Genomic DNA, 21,654 nt, shown 5'->3' with positions numbered 1-21,654 from the left:
GGGGTCCCCCATCTGGTTGCTCCCACCATTCCTCTGCGTCCAACCAGTATGACATCCAGGGCAGCATTTGCTGCATGATAATGGACCTGCTCTCACGCGTGTGACCTCTTTCTCCCCCAGCTTCTAATGACGGTGGGGCTCCTGGCGGTGGTCGTCTACCTCTACACCGTGGTCGCCTTCAACTTTTTCCGCAAGTTCTACAACAAGAGCGAGGACGAAGATGAACCTGACATGAAATGTGACGACATGATGACGGTAAGACAAGGACAGAGGCTCCCCGTGCTTTTTTGGCTTTGTCCCCCCCCCAAAAAAAAGGGCTTAAATCTGTTGGAAAGTGGCTTTGCTTCCTACGGCGACCGCCCACGTTCCCTGGGCTCTGCCATCACTTCCGGTCAAGCAAGTGCAACAGGCTGCTGATACAATAGGAGAACCATTTTGACTCCCAACAGATGCCGTTGACTTTTTCCTAAAGCCAGTGAAATTTGGGAGGGCAGGAATGTTCAGGGAAGCTCAAGCGGAGGGTGCGAAGAGCGTCTCAATGTCCACGCATCTCTTGTTCCAAGAGCAGGGTGAACGCCAGACGGCCACTGTCCCCAAGTGGGGAGGGGCCAGTTCTTAATGTTTAAGAAACAGATCCTGGGGGTTCAAGTCTTTCTGGAAATGCCAGATCAGGAGGGGGGCAGATTCATATGAGACGACTCCTCCATTAGTACCCAGCAGAGAGGAAAGTGTAAGATAGTTTTCCACGTTGCCAAGGTGACACGGTCAGAAATGATGCCTCTTAGGGAACGTTCTTTCATATGTGGTGGACTTGTAAAAGGGTAAAAGAGTATTGGGAAATGATCCATAATAATTGGGGGCGGGGAAATGTTTAAAAGTGCTTTCTCAAAAAACAGAGTCTTTTCTGTTGGGGATAATTCAAACTGAAATCCCCAGGTGTCGAAAAAAGGTTATTTATGTATGCCACTCCTGCGGCCCATGTTCTGTTGGCCCAAAAATGGAAAACGAGCGAGGTCCCAACCAAAGAAGTGTGGCAGCTTAAGTTGACAGAATATGCTCAGCTTGCAGACTTAACATATAGAATAAGAGAACAAGAATAACATAGGTTTAGAGAAGATTGGAAAATATATGGGAAATATATATATGAAATATATGGGAAATAACAGTGTACGACTGAAAACACTTTGTTAAGATAAATTCAACAGTGTAAATAAGTTATGAAGGATGTTATAATGGAGTGCTGAATGGTATAGTTTCTGTAAAATATGCAGGGATTTATGATATGTAAAATGAGCCATGGAAAGAGAAGAAGGGTGTTTTAAGGATGTTTAAATGAGTGCTTTAAATTGTAAAACAGAAAATTTAATAAAAAATTATATGTGAAAGCAATGATGCTGAAGAAGCCTTGTGTATGCAACGCCCCCTGATCCTCTCCCTCCCTCTTTCCTCCTCTCCTCCACAGTGTTATCTGTTTCACATGTACGTGGGGGTGCGTGCTGGCGGGGGCATCGGTGACGAGATCGAGGACCCGGCAGGTGACGAGTACGAGCTTTACCGCGTCATCTTCGACATCACCTTCTTCTTCTTTGTCATTGTCATCCTGCTGGCCATCATCCAAGGTAGGTCCCGTGCGGGTCATGGTTATTATGTCCCATGGGGGTGTGGGGCGGAGTCTGCGCCAGGGCTCCTCCTGAACTCTGTCTTCCTACCTTTCTGACTTCCTGTCCACCAGGTTTGATCATTGATGCCTTTGGGGAGCTGAGAGACCAGCAGGAGCAGGTGAAGGAGGACATGGAGGTAAGCTGGTCTCCTCCTTCCTCTCCTCCATTCCCAGCCATGGGGGGGGGGGGGGCAAGCCGGCGGCTTCAGTCAGAAAGTTATCACAGACAAGGTTGTCTATCAGGGAGGCTCTCTGGCCCATGGCCAGGTATTTTGTGGGGAGGGACTGGGGAATCCACGCCAAACAGCCGTGACAAAAATATACTTTACATAAGTACAGTGGTACCTCGGGTTACATAAGCTTCAGGTTACATACGCTTCAGGTTACACACTCCGCTAACCCAGAAATAGTGCTTCAGGTTAAGAACTTTGCTTCAGCATAAGAACAGAAATCGTGCGGTGGCTGCGCGGCGGCAGCAGGAGGCCCCATTAGCTAAAGTGGTGCTTCAGGTTAAGAACAGTTTCAGGTTAAGAACAGACCTCCGGAACAAATTAAGTACTTAACCCGAGGTACCATTGTATATAAACTGCATATGTCTCCAAAAGTAAAATGCCTTTTCTTTTTAGCAAAGGTGAAAAGGAGGGTCCCCTGGGAGGGAACACAGACCTAGTCAACTCTGGGGACTCCTGATAATCTTCACACTGCGGGAGGGAGGGATTTGATGCATGGAAACATAGAAGGACAGCTCAGCTAGTTAGAGCAGGGGTCGGCAAACTTTTTCAGCAGGGGGCCAGTCCACCATCCCTCAGACCTTGTGGGGGGCCGGACTATATTTTGAAAAATAATAATGAACGAATTCCTGTGCCCCACAAATAACCCAGAGATGCATTTTAAGTAAAAGGACACATTTTACTCATGTAAAAACACGCTGACCATCCATGGGCCGTATTTAGAAGGCGATTGGGCTAGATCCAGCCCCCGGGCCTTAGTTCGCCTACCCATGGGTTAGAGCAGGGATGTCCAACAGGTGGATCGTGATCTACTGGTAGATCCCCGCGAGGTTTTGGTAGATTGCGGTCGATCTCTGGCTCCCTTTACTTAGCGTGGCTAAAACTGACTCCTGCCCCGCCCCCTCGCCCCGCCCTGTTCTATGATTTCTGGAAGGGAAGACAGAGCTGTGAGTGACTTTACCCCTTTGTCCCTTGCCTTTGTTCCCCAAAAATGGAACTTCCTCCCCCCAAAAAGCTTTTTTTTTAACTCCTAAAAAAATGGGGCTATTCTCCTCCTTAAAAAAAACTCAACAACTTTGAGCTGAACCCCCAAAAAACTGGGGCAGACCACTGCCAGTTTTTAATTCTGAAAGTAGATCGCAGTCTCTTGAGAGTTGGCCACCCCGGGTTAGAGCATGGTGCTGATAGCACCAAGGTCACAGGTTTGATTCCCCGTAAGGGACAGTTGCACATTCCTGGAGTGCAGGGTGTTGGGCTACAGGATCCTCAGGATCCCTTCCAACTCTCGGATTCTGTGATTCTATGGCTGCAGTTGGGGTTGGGGTTGGCTTGACCCATTGTGGAGAGACGGGACCCTAGACAGGACCCTAGCTCCCTCTTCACCTTCACTGTCATCTCACTCTGTTGCTTCCATCCTGGCAGACCAAATGTTTCATCTGTGGAATCGGCAGCGACTATTTTGACACGACGCCGCACGGCTTTGAGACCCACACGCTGGAGGAGCACAACTTGGCAAATTACATGTGAGCAGCTGGCTGGGGAAGCGGGGATGTTCAGGGGATTCCAACCAAACTGGAAGCGGGAGGGGAAATTCTCTTCAGTGTTCACTGATTCATCCCACATCCAGAACAGACATCGAGCTAGTTGTTGTTGCCTTCAATCCACATTGTGCAATCTGTTGCATTTCCCATGCCCTGTTTGTGTTGAGTATCCTACGCGTTGTAATTAATGGGGTGGAATAACTGTGGAGAAAATATAAATCCCTGTGGACCCAAGTGTGGGGGAACAGCTAAAAGAATTAGCTGGGGGCCTGGATTCAAAATGCAGGGAGCCCCAGGAGCAGAGTATTCAACTGACAAATATAAGCAGCACAGAGAAGTGGTAGGAATATAAGTTGTTAGGCCTTCCTTATCCCATTTGCAACGCTCCCCTCTTTCTATCCCTTTCACATGGAACAGACCACATATTGCTAAGTAAGTTTTTAATGCTTTACTTACAGATTTATAGGTCTGATACATGCATTGTTCTATGCAGCCGCAAGAAGAAACACAGGCAGAATATTCTTGGGTAGCAAGCTCACGTACATCCTTTTCAGTGGATTACATAATGCAGAGAGAGAGAGAGAGGAAGGAAGGAAGGAAGGAAGGAAGGAAGGAAGGAAGGAAGGAAGGAGAAAGGCTTGACTTCCTCCCTCTCTGGAGGTGAAAGGACGTGACCTAGCTGATTCTATCTAGCGATACAATTCTATGGTCCTTTACCCCTTTATGCACAAACCAGCAGTCATGCATAGTTATCTTCCACAATTGCAACACAATTTATTATTTCAGTTTCACAAATTACCTAATTTCTTTTTTTTTTTAAAGATATTTATTGAAGTTTTCAAAAAATCCAGAAAAAAGAAAGAAAAGAGAAAAAAAATTAAAAACACTCAACGTTTACAATCCATATTTTCAATAACATATTTCCATGACTTCCCCACGCCTCCCCTTCTTGTATTCCATTTCCAATTGTTAGTTCAACAAGTTCTTGTCCCCAATTTTTAACCTTATTATATTTAATTCATTATTATATTTAGTTCATTTTATATATCCAATTTTAACTTATATACATCAGTCTTTATACTTCAATACTCCTTCTTAAAACCTTTTTCTAAGGTCGACCCAAATTCCCTTCCACGAATTCCCCATTTTTATACTAAGAACAAAACAAAATAAAAAGAATCAGAATATAATTGCACACCCTTTGGATTCCCAAACCCCACTCCCCCTTTCCCGGTTTTGATCCCCAACGGATGTCCATCAGTCTATCTGCTATCAGCCTGGAGACCTCACGTCCAAGACTCTTAATTCTCTCTCAATTCCTCTCTGCCGGTTTTTTTGATAGTCCTTTGTATTAAACACCAAATCTCGGAGAAGCTCTGTCCCAATAGTGTCCATGTTTCTTCCAGCCAGACCTCCATATTTAAAGGTGGAGCTCAAATCTTGTTTCTTAATCCTTTTAAGTCTAAATGTCCCAAAAGCTCCAACTTCCACCTTGATCAAATTTGTAATCCATAGGTCTTCAGATCTCCACATAAGGAGATCTCTCCATTCTTCATTCTCCAATTCAAACCAGATTTTCATCATCCAGTTCTTATTTTCCTTTGTATCCATCTTGACAGGCCTCTGGCTCTCCTTTGCCATCTGCAGCATTGCAGCCCCTCCTTCCTTTCCCTCCGGATCAGGATATATCTCTTTCTCCACTTTCTCAAATTTCTCAGATTTCTTTTCTTGTTCAGCTGCATGGACTTCTTGAGTCAAGTCCTTATCAAACTTAGTAAGTTTATTTACCGTTGACTTCAGAGTAGTGACACTTGTAGCCAAAACATCACTTTGACCTTGTAACTTTCCCAAGAGAAAAAAAACCTTGTCCAGTTCAGCCTGTATTTTTCCACCTGCAGCCATTCTTGTAATGTCCCTGAACCCCCTCTAGAGGGATTCTGGTTACTTAGTATTCCTTCCAGTTCCAGCCCAAAAGTCAAGTTAACTTGTTTCAGTTCTTTGTTTTCAACAATTTATAACTATATTGTAACAAATATAACCAGCAAAGACAACAGAAACAAAGTTCTCTATTTTTTCCAGCTTTGACAGCTAGTTTGACAGCTGTCAAAATCTTCTATGTCTCCTCAACAGGCTCTCTCTCGCGGATCACTCCCGGGTCCCGGGGGGTGGCACTTCAGCTCTCAAAATTAACTCTTATCCTCCAGCAAGATTGCTTATATTGCCAAATCGTGAAATTAATAACTTTTATCCAATAAAAAAGAAGATGTTCTCTCGACCTTAGTTATCTAGTCCTTGCTTTAAGTTGTTTACAAGGCGGGGAGACGGACTTCCTCTTTGCGCCTTCCCCGATCGTGCCGAATTCAAACAAAAATTTTCCTTTTATAAATCCGATTTCCGTATTACTCACGGGTTGTTACTTTTAGTCCAAATGTTCAAAGGAAGAAGTCAGCGCTCTCCGACCATGGCATGCGGCTTCACTCCGCAGGAGAAGCAGTCGACTCTCAGCACCGCGCCGCTCCCCATCCCCTGTTCCGAAGCCTTTAAAAAGGCTCCTTCTCGGGTCGGGGGGGGGGGCGCAAATGGTGCCCGCCGAGTCACCAGGTCCACAGGCTTCAACGCCTGTGGTTTCTGAGGGTCCCCGCGTCGTCGCCGCGGCAGGACCCGTCTCCTACTGAGCCGATTCCCTCCGGAGCTCAGAGGGAATCCGCCATTAGACGATGGCACTAACCCGGAAGTCCACAAATTACCTAATTTCACCACAAGATAAATAACATAGTTTTTGGCAGAAGATAAACTGCGGTGGAAGTTTTGCTACAGCTGATAAGCACAGGGTGCAATGGAGGATGAAGCCTTATTGCCTCCCTAGTCAGAGACAGAGGCCCCTCCAAGCTCAGTAGCTGCAGTCCTGGTTCTCCTTGACAGGCATAATGTGATAAGCATGGGGGGCTGGGGGCTGTTTTAAAGGGCGAATTCACACATGCAGGTGTGTCTCATGGAATGCCCCTACCACACACACACACACACACACACACACACACACACACAGAGAGAGAGAGAGAGAGAGAGAGAGAGAGAGAGAGAGAGAGAGAGAGAAGAGTTGTGCTTGAGATGATACAGAAGCCACCTGCCACAGGTATTTCGTATGTGCAACACATCCCTTGACGTTGCAGCCATCAAGTGATGGCTACGCCTGCGTGAACTTGCACAACGGCATGGGAAGAACCAGGGACGTCTGTTTGGCAAGCAGAATGGGGATGGGTATCACGCCACCCAGGAGCTGCCCATGCAAGGGGTGAGGGAAGCTGAAACTGGGAGCACAGGAAGCGTACTGGCAAATTATCCTTCCCCCTCCCCCCAGCATCCCCTTCTCTATGCTGGCCAAGAAAAGTCTTGCATGCAAACAGCAACCCTTATCAGCCATGAAGCAGCCTCTCCGAAATTGCTTCCCATTCCCCGGGTGCTGCAGCTGCAAGCGTGGAAGCTAAGATTTCCTCAACCTGCATTCCTGGCATGGAAGGACGGAGAGATTTGGGGGCTCTTTTCCTAGAACGGGACACGGGTGGCGCTGTGGTTTAAACCACAGAGCCTAGGACTTGCTGATCAGAAGGCCGGCGGTTCGAATCCCTGTGACGGGGTGAGCTCCTGTTGCTCAGTCCCAGCTTCTGCCAACCTAGCAGTTCGAAAGCACGTCAAAGTGCAAGTGGATAAATAGGTACCACTCCAGTGGGAAGGTAAACGGCGTTTCCGTGCTCTGGTTTGCCAGAAGCAGCTTAGTCATGCTGGCCACATGACTCAGAAGCTGTCTGCGGACAAACGCCAGCTCCCTCGGCCAGTAAAGCGAGATGAGCGCCGCAACCCCAGAGTCGGTCACGACTGGACCTAATGGTCAGGGGTCCCTTTAGCTTTACCTTTCCTAGCACAGGACCTGCCTCTTCCCCAAAGCAATGGTCTAAAGGCAGCCTTTCTCCAACCGGGATCCTCAGACATCATTGGACTACAACTCCCATCATCCCTGGCCATTGGTCCTGGCAGCTAGGGATGGTGGGATTTGTAGTCCAACTACATCTGGGGACCCAAGGTTGAGAAAAGGCTGGGTGAAGACCTCTGTAGCCCCGCCTTTGACCTCATTGCTTTCTGCCTCTCTTCCCTCTACAGGTTCTTCCTCATGTATCTCATCAACAAGGATGAAACGGAGCACACTGGCCAGGTGAGGGGGAAGCCCATATCTTACCAGAAGTGGAGGTAGGGGAGAAGTGACAGGCACCTGTCACTTTAAGGAAGGGTCGGTGGGGGAACCCAGGCCCTCTCTGTCTCGAACTCAGGACCCTATTTGGACCCCCAGTGTTTCTCCCAACAATTTTGATTATTTTCCCCCAAATATAATTATTATTATTATTATTATTATTATTATTATTATTATTATTATTATTATTTAGTATTATTTATACCCTGCCCATCTGGCTGAGTTACCCCAGCCACTCTGGGCAGCTCCCAAAAACAATACAGCATTAAATATTAAAAACTTCCCTAAACAGGGATGCCTTCAGATGTCTTTTAAAGATAGGATAGCTGCTTATTTCCTTCACATCTGAAGGGAGGGTGTTCCACAGGGCAGGCGCCACTACCGAGAAGGCCCTCTGCCTGGTTCCCTCTAACCTCGCTTCTCGCAATGAGGGAGCCGCCAGAAGGCCCTCGGCGCTGGACCTCAGTGTCCGGGCAGAACGATGGGGGTGGAGACGCTCCTTCAGGTATACTGGACCGAGGCCTTTTAGGGTTTTAAAGGTCAGCACCAACACTTTGAATTGTGCTCGGAAACGTACTGGGAGCCAATGCAGATCTCTCAGGACCGGTGTTATGTGGTCCCGGCGGCCGCTCCCAGTCACCAGTCTAGCTGCCACATTCTGGATTTGCAGTTTTCGGGTCACCTGCAAAGGTAGCCCCATGTAGAGCGTGTTTCAGTAGTCCAAGCGGGAGATAACCAGAGCATGCACCACTCTGGGGAGACAGTCTGCGGGCAGGGAGGGTCTCAGCCTGCGTACCAGATGGAGCTGGGAGACAGCCGCCCTGGACACAGAATTAACCTGTGCCTCCATGGACAGCTGTGAGTCCAAAATGACTTAACAATATTATTCTCCTTTAAATTTATATCTTATCCGAATTAACTTCCCTCCACCCCTCTTCTGGCTTCACTGGGATGGACCCCCAGTGTTTTTGCCTTGCTGGACTTTGTCCTTGAACTCTGACCATGTCTCTTACTTGCTCGGCGGAGAACAGGGAGGTGTGTGAGCGTGCGTAGAAAACCGTGGTGTACGAGAGACTTAAGTTTTCCATTTGTCCCTCCACTCACTTTTGCCCCTGGCCCCACCCACTGTTGGCATTTAGCCTTCAGAAAGTTGCCCAGAAGGGAATGCGGGCTTCTCTGCAGTTCTGGCCCAGTGTGTGCTACACACACACACCCCAAACACCTCCTGGCTAATTCCTTAAGGCAGCTCAGTTGCCTGTTCCAGAGGCAAAAGGTTTGGGGTGGAGAACTGGCCGTTGGAGGCAAGATGGGGAAAGAGGGAGCAGAATTTTGCCCCCCCCCCCAGCCTAGTCCCATGTCAGGGGCAGCACCAAGAAACTGTAAAGGCAGCTGCAGTAGGGCGTGCTGAATTTTTCATCTTTTCACATTCCGAAAATGAGGGGTGCTAAAAAGCTGCGACGTGGCTTGGAAATTCAAAAGATAAGTTCGGGTAAATGAATATAATTTACTTTTGCATGGTAGGTTAAACGTGTGCGAAATTGCGCAGAAATCATTAAAAATGATTGCCAAGTACTTGCAGATTATTATTATTATTATTATTTAGCATTACCTGACATGTTCAGAAGGTAAAATTAAAATTCTTTGGTTTTTCCGAAACCAGTTTATGTGCTGCTTTTCAAACATAGACTTTCCAAGCCAAAAATGGTCCGATTGCAAAAATAACGGCAGGTTCGAATTCCTCGCACCCAGAAACTTATTTTTAAGACCTGAATAAATTTGCAAAAAACGAAGTTTCACACCCTAAACCACCCTACTGCTGCAGGCCACATGCATCTGAAGACGTCTTTCGAAACAGGAGAGGGAGGCGGGCAATAGTTTTCGAGCACAATTCAAAGTGTTGGCTCTGACCTTTAAAGCCCTAAATGGCCTCAAAGGCCCAGTATACCTGAAGGAGCATCTCCACCCGCATCGTTCAGCCCGGACACTGAGGTCCAGCGCCGAGGGCCTTCTGGCGGTTCCCTCGCTGTGAGAAGCGAAGTTACGGGGAACCAGGCAGAGGGCCTTCTCGGTAGTGGCACCCGCCCTGTGGAACGCCCTCCCACCAGATGTCAAAGAGAAAAATAACTACCAAACTTTTAGAAGACATCTGAAGGCAGCCCTGTTTAGGGAAGCTTTTAATGTTTAATAGGTTATTGTATTTTAGTGTTTTGTTGGAAGCCGCCCAGAGTGGCTGGGGAAACCCAGCCAGATGGACGGGGTATAAATAATATATTATTATTATTATTATTATTATTATTATTATTATTATTATTATTATTATTATTATCATCATCATCATTATTATTACATAGCCCTCCTCCCCATTGGTTATTGGGATGTTGTCCTTTCTCTTAGTCCATCTGAGCGGCCTCTTCCTCTCCTCCCACAGGAGTCCTACGTCTGGAAGATGTACCAGGAGCGGAGCTGGGACTTCTTCCCAGCCGGCGACTGTTTCCGCAAGCAATATGAAGACCAGCTTGGCTAAAGGCCCCCTTCCACGCCCTGTGCCCCGGAGGAGGCACCCGCTCTGGGCCCACCCGCCTTCCCCCCCCCCCTTCCCCCCTGCCCGCGGCGAGGGGGAGGGAGGCAGCAGCGATGGTGCCTCAGAGTGGCAGGAGTGGGGGCACACCTGATACGACCTTTTTCCTTTTCCAAAAGTGTTGTGCAAGAGCAAGGGTGGTGCGGGGGCTGCCTTGCCCGCCCCGCCACCGCCTTTATATCCCCCCAACCCCCCCCCCCTTCCGCAGCCAGGCTTGGCTCTCTCCAGACCCGGCGAGTATTCCTTTGGAGAAAGAAAGCGATCCGCTGGCTCAGGGCTGCGCGTGCCGCCTTGCACCCGGGGCCGCCAAGAGTTCCGCACCCGGCCAGTAACTCTTCCCACCCATTTCCCGTCCCGTGGGGGTGTCCATGCAATACTTCCCTTCTAGGGTCAAAGGGCTCCCCCACTTTCAAGTGCCTTTTATGGACTCTTTCCCCAAGCCAAGAGGGGAGGGCCTTTTTTGGGGGGGGGGAGCCAAATGCTATTTTAGATTCACGAGGAGGTTGAGGAGAAGGAGAGTTATTTTGCTGCTGTCTGTCAGTTGTCTAGCAATCAGGCGGGGGCGGTGCAAGCTTGTGAGTGCAGGAGGGAGAAAGGGAGGTGTGGGCACCCTGTTCCAGGTTCCCAAACATGGGGGGGGGGGGGTTTGAGGTTGCCAGCAATGCAGCCGCCACCTGCTTCCGTGCCCCTTGCTGTGTTGCCCTCCCCTTAAATCTGTGTCTCATTTGTGGGGCTCGTGCTATTTATGATTTGTGTGGTTCCTGGGCTCCTCTATGCCAATGGAGCTGGGGGAGGCACCCTAGAAACTCTACCCCAGTGTCTGTGTGTTGTGTGTGAGTGGGCATTGGGGGGGGGGGGAAAGCCGGGGGGGCACCAGGGTTTGATTGTGCATCGCACTCGCTCTCCTGGAAGCGGTGGCCCCTTTCCCCTCCTGCCCGGATCCATCCTGTTACCCTCCATGTCTACTGCCAGTGCCAAAACAAGCCAGGCCTGTTACTGGGGGGTGGGCAAGGGGGGTGCCACTCTGTCCCCTCCCCCGCCCCTCACCAGGCCAGCTTGGTTCCCTGCCAATAAAACCATAGATTGCTGCAACTGGCCGACGAGTGCGTATCTTCCTTGTGTGCAGCCAACGAAATGCCTTTCTAGCAACACATGGTTTCTAACACCAGGTTAGTTGCCAGGTTAGGAGCATCCCACACCCTGAGATCTAGGAGGTAGCCCCCAATGATGCCATGGGGTGGGGAGGCCCTAGAGATAGAGGTGAATTTGGAGAGGGAGGTGGAGGAGGAAAGACAACCCCACCCTGAGTGTCTGTGCTATAATTTGCAGCCATAATAATGATATAATTTCCTGCCCATCTGAGGGACGCGGGTGGTGCTGAGGGTTAAACCACAGAGCCTAGGGCTTGCCGATCAGGTTGGCAGTTCGAATCCCGGCGACAGGGTGAGCTCCCGTTGCTCGGTCCCTGCTCCTGCCAACCTAGCAGTTTGAAAGCACATCAAAGTGCAAGTAGATAAATAGGTACCGCTCCGGCGGGAAGGTAAACGGCGTTTCCGTGCGCTGCCCTGGTTCGCCAGAAGCGGCTTAGTCCTGCTGGCCACATGACCCGGAAGCTGTACGCCGGCTCCCTCGGCCAGTAAAGTGAGATGAGAGCCACAACCCCAGAGTCGGCCACGACTGGACCTAATGGTCAGGGGTCCCTTTACCATTTATTTCCCTGCCTGTCTGACTCTTGCAAGCTGCATGCACAGTCTTCTTAATTATTATGTTGTTGTTATTATTGGCACTCTCCCCACCCTAGAGAGTCAAGTCCTCCGCCTGGAAAGGGTGAGGCAAACCTGGAGACTTGAGGTCTGGCAAGCCCAGGACCGACAGCCACAAACACACATGCAGCCTCTCCCTGTCTTTCCGAGCTGCACAAGGCTGGTGTCAGTTCCCTCTTCTCACTCCCTGATTGGCATTCCCAGTTCCTGATTTGGTTCAGAGGTGCAGCCTGAATCGGCCCTCAAAGGGCCCCGCCTGTCACTGACCCGCCCAAATACAGACTCCTTGCACCAGCCCTCCCAGTCCCCTCGCCCACCCTCAAACGGAAGGGCCCCCCCAACATGGTTGGCTCATATTTCATGGTACTCTTGGGCTCCCCAGTTGTTTTCCTTACACTGCGCCCGCTCCGAGGAAAGCAAAAAACAAACGCTTTTTTACAAAATTTACTTTTTTACTGGCATGGCGTGATACGTAAAAGGAAGACCCATGAAACCAGGAGTTTGGTGTGTCGCTCTGTGCCTGTTGGGAAGGAGGCCACAAGGCAGGCCCAGTGGCCCTGAACGACACAACGCTAAGCGGCCCTTGAGGACCAGTGCCGAGGCAGGCTGGCTCCTCTCACCCACTCACCCCTTATCTCCTCCTTTAAGGCTCCCCATGCCTGTGAGGGTCGGAGACAGGGAGAGGGTGGCAGGGGGCGTTTTGGCACACATGCTCCACTTGTAGGCAGGACGGGGGGGCAAGTGTCATTCTGGCACGTAGAGGTTGCTGGCAGAGTTTGGATCGCCCACAGGCCGGGTCTCTAACACGACGGTGCTGGCAGAGGATGGAAAAAGAAGAAGAGTGTGGATTTGATATCCCGCTTTATCACCACCCAAAGGAGTCTCAAAGCGGCTCACATTCTCCTTTCCCTTCCTCCCCCACAACAAACACCCTGTGAGGTGAGTGGGGCTGAGAGACTTCAGAGAAGTGTGACTGGCCCAAGGTCACCCAGCAGCTGCATGTGGAGGAGCGGAGACACAAACCCGGTTCACCAGATTACAAGTCCACCGCTCTTAACCACTACACCACACTGGCACAGGGCACAGGTGAGCGGCTGTTTGGGTGGTGGTGTTTTTGAGGGGGCTTCTGGTGTCACAGGGGGCTGCAGACTGAGACTCCCTGCATGAACCTGCCCAAGATCCTGGGGTACACCCTCCCAGATGGGCTGGCACAGCTGCTCAGGGACCCCAGTAAGCCTTGAAGGTTTTCTGAATCAGGGCAGACCTGGATAAAGAGTCCAGAATACTCATGGCACAGAATAAAAACTGGTGATGCTCAAATTCAATGGACACCGCACCCCACAACACAAATAAAGCACGGATGGGGGGAAAAATGTGGCGGCCCCAACAAAGAGGGGCAATACTCCCAACCACACACCTATATTTTTTTAAATAAAAAAATAAATAGAACTAGAAGGGGCACGGGGGCTTTGATGGGTGCCAAGAAGGGTACCAAGCAAAGTGCCAAGATTCCCAAAGGCACATTGGGGTCCCAAACCTAATTGGTGGTTGTCATTGCTTCTCTGCTGTATACAGATAAAATTGGATCCCTCTGAAACCTACCTGGAGGTTCCTATTGAACGGAAAGTCCACCGCTGATCCTGCACCTCCTGTTGTAACTGAGAAGTAGTGGGGTTGTGTCAGGATTATTGTTATTATTAAATATATTTTTTCCCACCTTTCTCCCAAGCTGGGATTCAAAAAAATCGTTGCAATGTAATAAAAGAAAAACCAGTTTTAAAACAATAATTAAAATTCACCAGAACCCATCTAGAACCAGCAATTAAAATCTAGTGTGCCCTGACAGCAGCCCAGTGGTCGGCACTATCTGCTCCTTGGTTTTCGAAAGGCCTGTCTGAGCAGAAAGGTCTCAGCCTGCCAGCAGAAGGATAACAAAAGGAGCCAGTCTAAGTTCGCTTGGGAAGCAGCAACCAGCCCCCAACCCCTTTAGCCTCGTGCCAAGCATCTTATACAGGGCTCAGCAATCTTTTTCAGCCGTGGGCCGGTCCACCGTCCCTCAGACCATGTGGCGGGCCAGACTATATTTTGGAAAAATATAATGAATGAATTCCTATGCCCCACAAATAACCCAGAGATGCATTTTAAATAAAAGCACACATTCTACTCATTTAAAAACACTCTGATTCCCAGACCGTCCATGGGCCAGATTGAGAAGGCGATTGGGCCGCATCCGGCCCCCGGGCCTTAGGTTCCCAACCCCTGATCTTATACCTCTGGGATCAAGTGTAGGGAAACGGGGGCACACCCTTGTTGCAGATAAGAGGACTGTTCTGCTGCTACAAGCAGCGTAAAGGGGCTGGGAGAAATGGGAAGAGCAGCTACTGAGCTGGAAACTGTTCTGCAAGCACACCCTGCAAGGCTGGCGGTTGGTTGCTTGATTTACTCTCGTTTCTGCAAAAAAAAAAATAATGTAGAGGGAGCGACAGCAGGTGAGGGCAGAAGATGGAGGGTTCCAGAAAGAGGAAATAAGAACCCACTTAGCACCTTGGCCTGACAGAAAGTCCACAAGAAAACAGGGGAAGAAGGGGTTTGAGACTGCGGGAAGTGAGGAATTCCCCCTCCCTCTATGGGACTTTGGCCTGGTCTCCCAAGAAGCCCTGCTCTGACACAATGATGGAAGGAGGGATCCTTCTGTACCTGTCCTGATCCAAGAGGCCACATCTGCACACCGTGGCACCAAAAGGCGTGCACACAGTTCCGCACCACCGCTGTGAAGAGAAAGAGGCAAAAGTGAACTCAGAGTCTGCCGCAGCCGCCTTCCCCAATTTCACTTGGGATGCCTCACACTGGGCTTGGAGACGCAGCTGTTGCAGGAATTTATGTATAGGTTGGGGGGGGGTTGCCCCTCCAGCAGATATCAAGCACATGCAGCCCACTACCAAAACCAGCACAATCGCTTTTGTGACTTTTGAGATTTGTCCCCACAAAACACTTCATCCCAGTTTCTTCCTATCTATTCCAAGGGCCTTTGCTGCACGATACCAAATGTAAGAATTCACTGATAAATGCATCTATGCACTGGCTCACAGGGAAAACTTCAGAAAATCATATAGACGTGAGCTCAGCTGCTCAGCAGCCCCTCTGCCTGAGTGATAATCCCTGGCATCCTGATACCTGAGTGCCAGACAGGTAGCCATTCCAGAAATAACAAACCCAGATGAAGACAAAAGGGTGTGATTAACTTGGCTGGGAAACAGCAAAATGTAAATATCTCTTTTGTTACACTTGACGGGTGTTTGGTGGAGGGCAAGGGGAACCATGGGGCAGGGTCCAGGATGCTCAGATTACGGCCACCAGACCTCCCCTTTCATGATGTAACCGTGATGTATGAGTGATGTAGTTTTGGGGGGGTGTAACATGGGGATGAGCAGCTAATAAAAATTTGGGTTCTCTTTTGTTTGGGGCTTCCATCTTGTTCCACCTGGTGGCAGGTGGGAGTCCTGTCGCCACAGTCCTCAATCAAGACCAAGCCTACTGGCTGCTGTTTTGCTCTGGTATTCCTGGCTGGTGTCCTTGTTTTTTGTCCAAGGGAGCACTCAGATTTCTCCGTTAGCACAGCTTTCTCTGGAGTCGGGAGGAAATTCTTCTGAAGTGCAACTAACATCCTCAAGCTAAAAGGGCCCCCCAAACCTTAACCTGGCGCAATATCTTGCGCGGCAATCAAGCCACCACGTGGCCCAGAACACACACCACCCCAAACAGAGAACAGGAATGAAGGGGCAGCAGGTTGGGGGGAAATAAATCGTTTAGCCCAACAGTTAACAGCTGCCACCAAGACACTCTGGGGAACCAAAGCTGTTGGTATCAGGACCCCGAAACGCAACTTTCTCTGGGACCCACTCAGAAACAACTTGGAAGAGAAGGAGAGGAGAACATAGGCTCCAGGTGTAGCGGAACAAGCAGGGGGGTGGGGCTGGAGAGGGCAGGCGGAAGGGACCCACCGACTGACTCCACCGCCACGTCAAAGGAGAGTTCTGGGGGGCACGGAAGCAGCGCGCCTCCGAGGCTGACAAACCGGACGCTCCCTGGGGAAACAAAGCAGATAATAATAATAATAATAATAATAATAATAATAATAATAATAATAATAATTTGTTATTTATACCCCGCCCATCTGGCTGGGTTTCCCCAGCCACTCTGGGCGGCTTCCAACACAATATCAAAATACAGTAATGCCTCAAACATTAAAAGCTTCCCTAAACAGGGCTGCCTTCAGATGTCGCCTAAAAGTCTGGTAGTTGTTCTCTTTGACATCTGGTGGGAGGGCGTTCCACAGGGCGGGTGCCACCACCGAGAAGGCCCTCTGCCTGGTTCCCTGTAGCTTTGCTTCTCGCAGCGAGGGAACTGCCAGAAGGCCCTCGGCGCTGGACCTCAGTGTCTGGGCCGAACGATGGAGGTGGAGGCGCTCCTTCAGGTATACTGGACCGAGGCTGTTTAGGGCTTTCAATGTCAGCACCAACACTTTGAATTGTGCTCGGAAACGTACTGGGAGCCAAAGTAGGTCTTTCAAGACCAGTGTTATGTGGTCTCGGCGGCCGCTCCCAGATCGTTTTGGTGCCTGCAAGAAAGCACGAACGCGACACTCTGCCGACCCACCAACCGCAGCCTCTCTGTGTACTTACTGTTCATCAGAACCATCACCGTCTTGCTGTCCAGCTGCGTCACCTGGACCGGGCCAGTACACAAAGGTTCTGTTGAGGAATGTGTTTATAACAAAATATATATATATAGGGCATTTTGAGTTCGGTGTTCATTTCTACCTCCTCTTAAATCGTCAGGTGCTGAGGTTTCCCCCTGTTTCAAGGAAGCCAGACCTGCTTTTGCTTGGTCGGCAAAGCACACACCCAGCTCCCAGTTCTCATTCTCTGGGCATGGGCATAGCCGGAGGGGGGGGGCTGGATCCACAAATATTATTGAAAAGCATCCAAAATACTCAGTTATCTGGGGTTCCGCACCCCACCCACTCCGTCCAGCAAAAGTGTGTCTCCTGCAATTTCCTATTTAAGGGATATTCCCCCCCCCCCGCGCAATTTCCCAATGAAAGCTCCACAACTTTGGCTGCCCCCCCCCCAAACAAAAATCCTGGCTACACCCATTCTGGATTAGAATACAGCCCCTCCAGCTCTGGATCTCCCCGAAGCCTGATGCTTTTGCAAACACACACACACACACACACTTGCAAGTGCTCTTACCGCTGCCGTCATCGATGAACCAGGAAGTGAGGGAATTGAGGTTGATGATCTGGAACTGGACTGCCTGTCCTGGGGGGCCCTTGGTCACCCCGATACAGACCACCGGGTACTCCTCACTGGGGGACGTCAGCATCTCAAAGACCGGAAGCGGCGAGGGCAGCGGGAAGTCGAAATACTGGGAAAGGAAGGGAAGGGTACTTGGACAAGCCTGCAGAAGTAGCCCTGCGTGAATAGTGGCTGCCATCATAGACGCCACCTAAGGTTACCAGATTTTTTTTCAATGAATCCAGGGACACTTTAAATAAAATAAATAAATATTACGTTCGGGATGTATGGAAGTGAGAGCTGGACCATAAAGAAGGCTGATCGCCGAAGAATTGATGCTATTGAATTATGGTGCTGGAGGAGACTCTTGAGAGTCCCATGGACTGCAAGGAGATCAAACCTCTCCATTCTGAAGGAAATCAGCCCTGAGTGCTCACGGGAAGGACAGATCCTGAAGCTGAGGCTGCAATACTTTGGCCACCTCATGAGAAGAGAAGACTCCCTGGAAAAGACCCTGATGTTGGGAAAGATGGAGGGCACAAGGAGAAGGGGACGACAGAGGACGAGATGGTGGGACAGTGTTCTCGAAGCTACCAGCATGAGTCTGACCAAACTGCGGGAGGCAGTGGAAGATAGGAGTGCCTGGCGTGCTCTGGTCCAGGGGGTTATGAAGAGTCGGACACAACTAAACGACTAAAAAAAAACAAACATTTGGGACGTTGATGCTGCAGCGATGGCGGTGGCAGAGGGGCGGCCGCCGCCTTGACCTCAACCACCATGTTTCCCCTTCCTCGGAGGCTTCTATCTCCTTTCTCCATGAGCCTGGGCAGCCCCTGAGTTGTTGGTTCTTCAGTGGTGGTGGGGAAGCGGTGCGCGGTGGGTCAGGCATGGAAGGCGGAGAAGGAGGGCCGAGAGGGGTGGCAGCGGAGAGGCTTGGGCAGCGCGATGCCTCCCTTCCCATCAGAGCAGCCCCAATCCCACTCCTACTTGCGTGCAGGCAGGAGGAGGCAGGGATCTCTCAGGCAGCACAATGCCTGCCTTCCCATCGGAGCAGCCCCAATCCCATTCCTACTTGCGTGCAAGCAGGAGGGGGCAGGGATCCCTCCGCTGGGAAGGGAGGCTTTCCATTGCCTAACTGAGAGATCCCTGCCCCCTCCAAGCTCTGATAGGCCGCGTGGAGCCTCCTTTCACAGCTGAGAGATCCCCGCTCCGCTCCTGCTTGCATGCAAGTAGAAGAGGAGTTTGGATTTGATATCCCGCTTTATCACTACCCTAAATAGTCTCACAGCGGCTAACATTCTCCTTTCCCTTCCTCCCCCACAACGAACACTCTGTGAGGTGAGTGGGGCTGAGAGACTTCAGAGAAGTGTGACTGGCCCAAGGTCACCCAGCAGCTGCATGTGGAGGAGCAGGGAAGCGAACCCGGTTCACCAGATTACGAGTCCACCGCTCTTAACCACTGCACCACACTGGCTCAAGTAGGAGTTGGGAGGCTGCATGAAGCCTCCCTTCCCAGCTTAATTGTTGGTCAGGGAAGGTGGAGGCAGCCCGGAAGCTGCATCTGAGAGCCCCTGCACCACCATCATATGGGGACTTCCAAGCAGCTCCTGAAGCCAGCCAGAGCCAACTGCTATGGGCTGCTGAGACTGTGTTTCCCGGGGACATTAGATGAAATCCGGGGACTGAATTAAAAACAAAAGAGGAATGCAAATGGGTAAAATTGATGGTAATTGCAGCCAGACAGGTTATAGCGAGTAACTGAAAAATTTCAGAACAGCTAGGGGTGAACCAATAGAGGAAAAAACTGAATAATATTGTAATTTTAGAATACCTAACTGTGAAGATACATAGAATGAAAGGGTTTAAGGTCAGTGAGAAAGAGGAGGATTGGTTTGAGAAGATCTTGAATTATTTGAGTAGGTTTGAACAATCTGGGGCAATTAAAATGTTAAAAGTTAAATAAACCTTGTGGAAGGAGGAGTGTTAAGGTATAATAAAAGTGTAAATATGGTTAATTTGAATATGTTATTATTTAATATTATTGAATATGGATATTATTGAATATTGTATACTCAATGTATCAGCCGCCTGGGGGTTTTCACTGTATTTTGGTGGTTGGGGGGGGGGGGAGATGAAATCCGGGGACATTCCAGGGATGGAATTTGTCTGGGGACTTATTCACAAATCCGGGGACTGTCCCCGGGAAACGGGGACGTCTGGTAACCCTACCATAACATGCCCTCCAACATCCCGCTGATCCTAATCAGGACGCTTGGTTTTTGGTCCCGAGCTCTCGTAGGAGGCAGCTGATTCACAGGAGAGCTCAAGACCAAAAAACAGGACATTCCGGGATCCGGTCAGAAGCTGGCATGGCATCTGCCAGTGCCATAAAGCATTCACTGTGCCTTCTCTTCCCTCTCGTGGAGGCAAAGGCCCTTACCTTGACCAGCATGAACTTCTGCATGGGCTCGTACCATTGCAACAACACCACACCCGCCTCCAGCGCCCCACAGAGGTAGTAGCAGCCTGTCTGTGCGTTCCTGGCTGCAAGAAAAGAGGAACAGGCTGTCTGGGAATGGTGGGATGCAGAGGAATAGTGGGAGGAAGCAGCTGGGGAACCTCCAAGGGAAGAAGGCTCAGAGCCAGGCGGTGTTAATAATAATAATAATAATAATAATAATAATAATAATAATAATAATAATTTATTATTTGTACCCCGCCCATTGGCTGGGTTTCCCTAGCCACTCTGGGCAGCTTCCAACAAAGATTAAAAATACATTAAAATGTCACACATTAAAAACTTCCCTGAACAGTTTAGATGTCTTCTAAATGTCAGGTAGTTGTTTATCTCTTTGACATCTGATGGGAGGGCATTCCACAGGGCGGGTGCCACCACCGAGAAGGCCCTCTGCCTGGTTCCCTGTAGCTTGGCTTCTCACAATGAGGGAACTGCCAGAAGGCCCTCGGCGTTGGACTTCAGTGTCCAGGCAGAACGATGGGGGTGGAGACCACAATGAGTGGTCAGAGGGAGAAGACTGGGAGGAGGAAATGTCGGAAGCTGAAGAAGGGACAGGGCTTAATGGGCAGGGAGAGTCTGTGGCAGAGAGAAGTCCAGAATCGTCTCCCAGAACCAGAAAAGGCATGAAAAGGGCAGAGGAGAGGTTGGCTGAATGCAGGCACAGTCTCCAATTGCTTGGAAAAAGCCCTGGAGAGGAGGAGACTTAGACGGCTGTGGAGAGGCAGGGACTTACAGTCTCGGCGACTGATTTTCATGGAGTAAGACCATCGGCAATGAGCTGCTCTGCTCATTAGGCCTGAAACTCAAACAAGTCCGTGGCATAGCTGTCAACTTACAGATTTGAAAATAAGGGACCAGCAGCCTCGAAAATAAGGGCTCAGCAGCCAAAATAAGGGATTTTCAGAGCACAGGTATGTTCGACCTCTGAGCCCCTCCGAGCCAAAGGCAGAAAGCCCAGCCAGCAGCCAAACGAAGCCTCAAGTGGTGGTTCCCACAGCGCAGCAACCCGGCAAAGGGGATGCAGCAAGGAAAACCACTGTCACCTCTCCGCTGGGAAGCGCTGAGCAAAGGCGAGTCCCCAGGCATGCAAGCTCCACCCCCCAGTCGTTCTTAGACTCCTTATTGGGTGAGCAACGCAGCCAAGCAACACAGCTGGAGCCTCCCTCCTCCCTGGCCGGCAGGGAGAGGAGCTGCTTCCTTTGAAACCTGGGAAATTTAAGGGACATCATCAATAAGGGACAGCAGCGGGACACAGCGCTGGGATAATGGACTTTCCCGCCAAATAAGGGACGGTTGACAGGTATGGTCCATGGAGATCGTGTTTTTGCTAATAAAGAGTCAGCTCCAACTTTGAACTCTGCGATTACTGACCAGCATACTCAACAACATGGACCCCCCCCCAAAAAAAACCCCACAACTCAGTAACTTTTGTATCTGGACTTTTCCACTCTCTGAAAATGGCAGCCCTACCTCCACGCTTATTCTGGATTCGGCCGAAATTCCCATAGGTGTGATTTTGTGAGCCCAGACAATGAATTTGACCATGAAGGGTTGGGGTGTGAGAATGGGAGCGCTGCTTCCCCCTGCAGGTTAGGGCTGGAATGGCACTCACCTGTGCAACATTTTTGGCACCCCTTTGTGTCCGGGATCTTGGTGGTGACGATGTTTTTCCTGAGGAAGGAGGAAAGAAGGATTGATGGTCAGCTGGCCATGAGTGGCAGGTGTGGGAAGTGGCAAATGTTGAGCCAGAGATGACAACAGGTTTGTTGTATTTTTAGGGTTAGCTGCAAGCTCTGACCCTGTCTGGTTCCCTGTAACCTCACT

The 21,654-nt window shown here is 50.0% G+C and overlaps 2 protein-coding genes across 17 annotated transcripts in view; one reads left to right on the top strand and one right to left on the bottom strand.

Moving 5' to 3' along the window:
- The window catches only part of RYR1 (ryanodine receptor 1), a 210,868-nt gene extending 199,524 nt beyond the window's left edge, over positions 1–11,344 (top strand). For all 16 annotated transcript variants that reach the window (XM_077932307.1, XM_077932302.1, XM_077932316.1 and 13 more), the window contains 6 exons: positions 121–255; positions 1,463–1,619; positions 1,733–1,797; positions 3,313–3,413; positions 7,587–7,638; positions 10,103–11,344. In XM_077932307.1, the coding sequence (XP_077788433.1) occupies positions 121–255; positions 1,463–1,619; positions 1,733–1,797; positions 3,313–3,413; positions 7,587–7,638; positions 10,103–10,198 (606 nt within the window). In that variant the 3' untranslated portion in view covers positions 10,199–11,344. The remainder of the gene's footprint in view (positions 1–120; positions 256–1,462; positions 1,620–1,732; positions 1,798–3,312; positions 3,414–7,586; positions 7,639–10,102) is intronic.
- A 1,101-nt stretch (positions 11,345–12,445) lies between these two features.
- Positions 12,446–21,654, bottom strand: part of MAP4K1 (mitogen-activated protein kinase kinase kinase kinase 1) — a 70,769-nt gene continuing 61,560 nt past the window's right edge. The window contains exons 25-32 of the mRNA XM_077932300.1: positions 21,443–21,501; positions 19,753–19,856; positions 17,268–17,442; positions 16,698–16,766; positions 16,017–16,100; positions 14,713–14,783; positions 13,618–13,673; positions 12,446–12,829 (exon numbers count right to left, since the gene is read on the bottom strand). Coding sequence (XP_077788426.1) covers positions 12,760–12,829; positions 13,618–13,673; positions 14,713–14,783; positions 16,017–16,100; positions 16,698–16,766; positions 17,268–17,442; positions 19,753–19,856; positions 21,443–21,501 — 688 coding nt within the window. The 3' untranslated portion in view covers positions 12,446–12,759. The remainder of the gene's footprint in view (positions 12,830–13,617; positions 13,674–14,712; positions 14,784–16,016; positions 16,101–16,697; positions 16,767–17,267; positions 17,443–19,752; positions 19,857–21,442; positions 21,502–21,654) is intronic.

This window comes from Podarcis muralis, chromosome 7, assembly GCF_964188315.1.
Source record: "Podarcis muralis chromosome 7, rPodMur119.hap1.1, whole genome shotgun sequence".
Classification (NCBI taxonomy): Eukaryota; Metazoa; Chordata; class Lepidosauria; order Squamata; family Lacertidae; genus Podarcis; species Podarcis muralis.
Note: the sequence above shows the minus strand (reverse complement) of the source record. Positions and strands in the feature narration are given on the sequence as shown.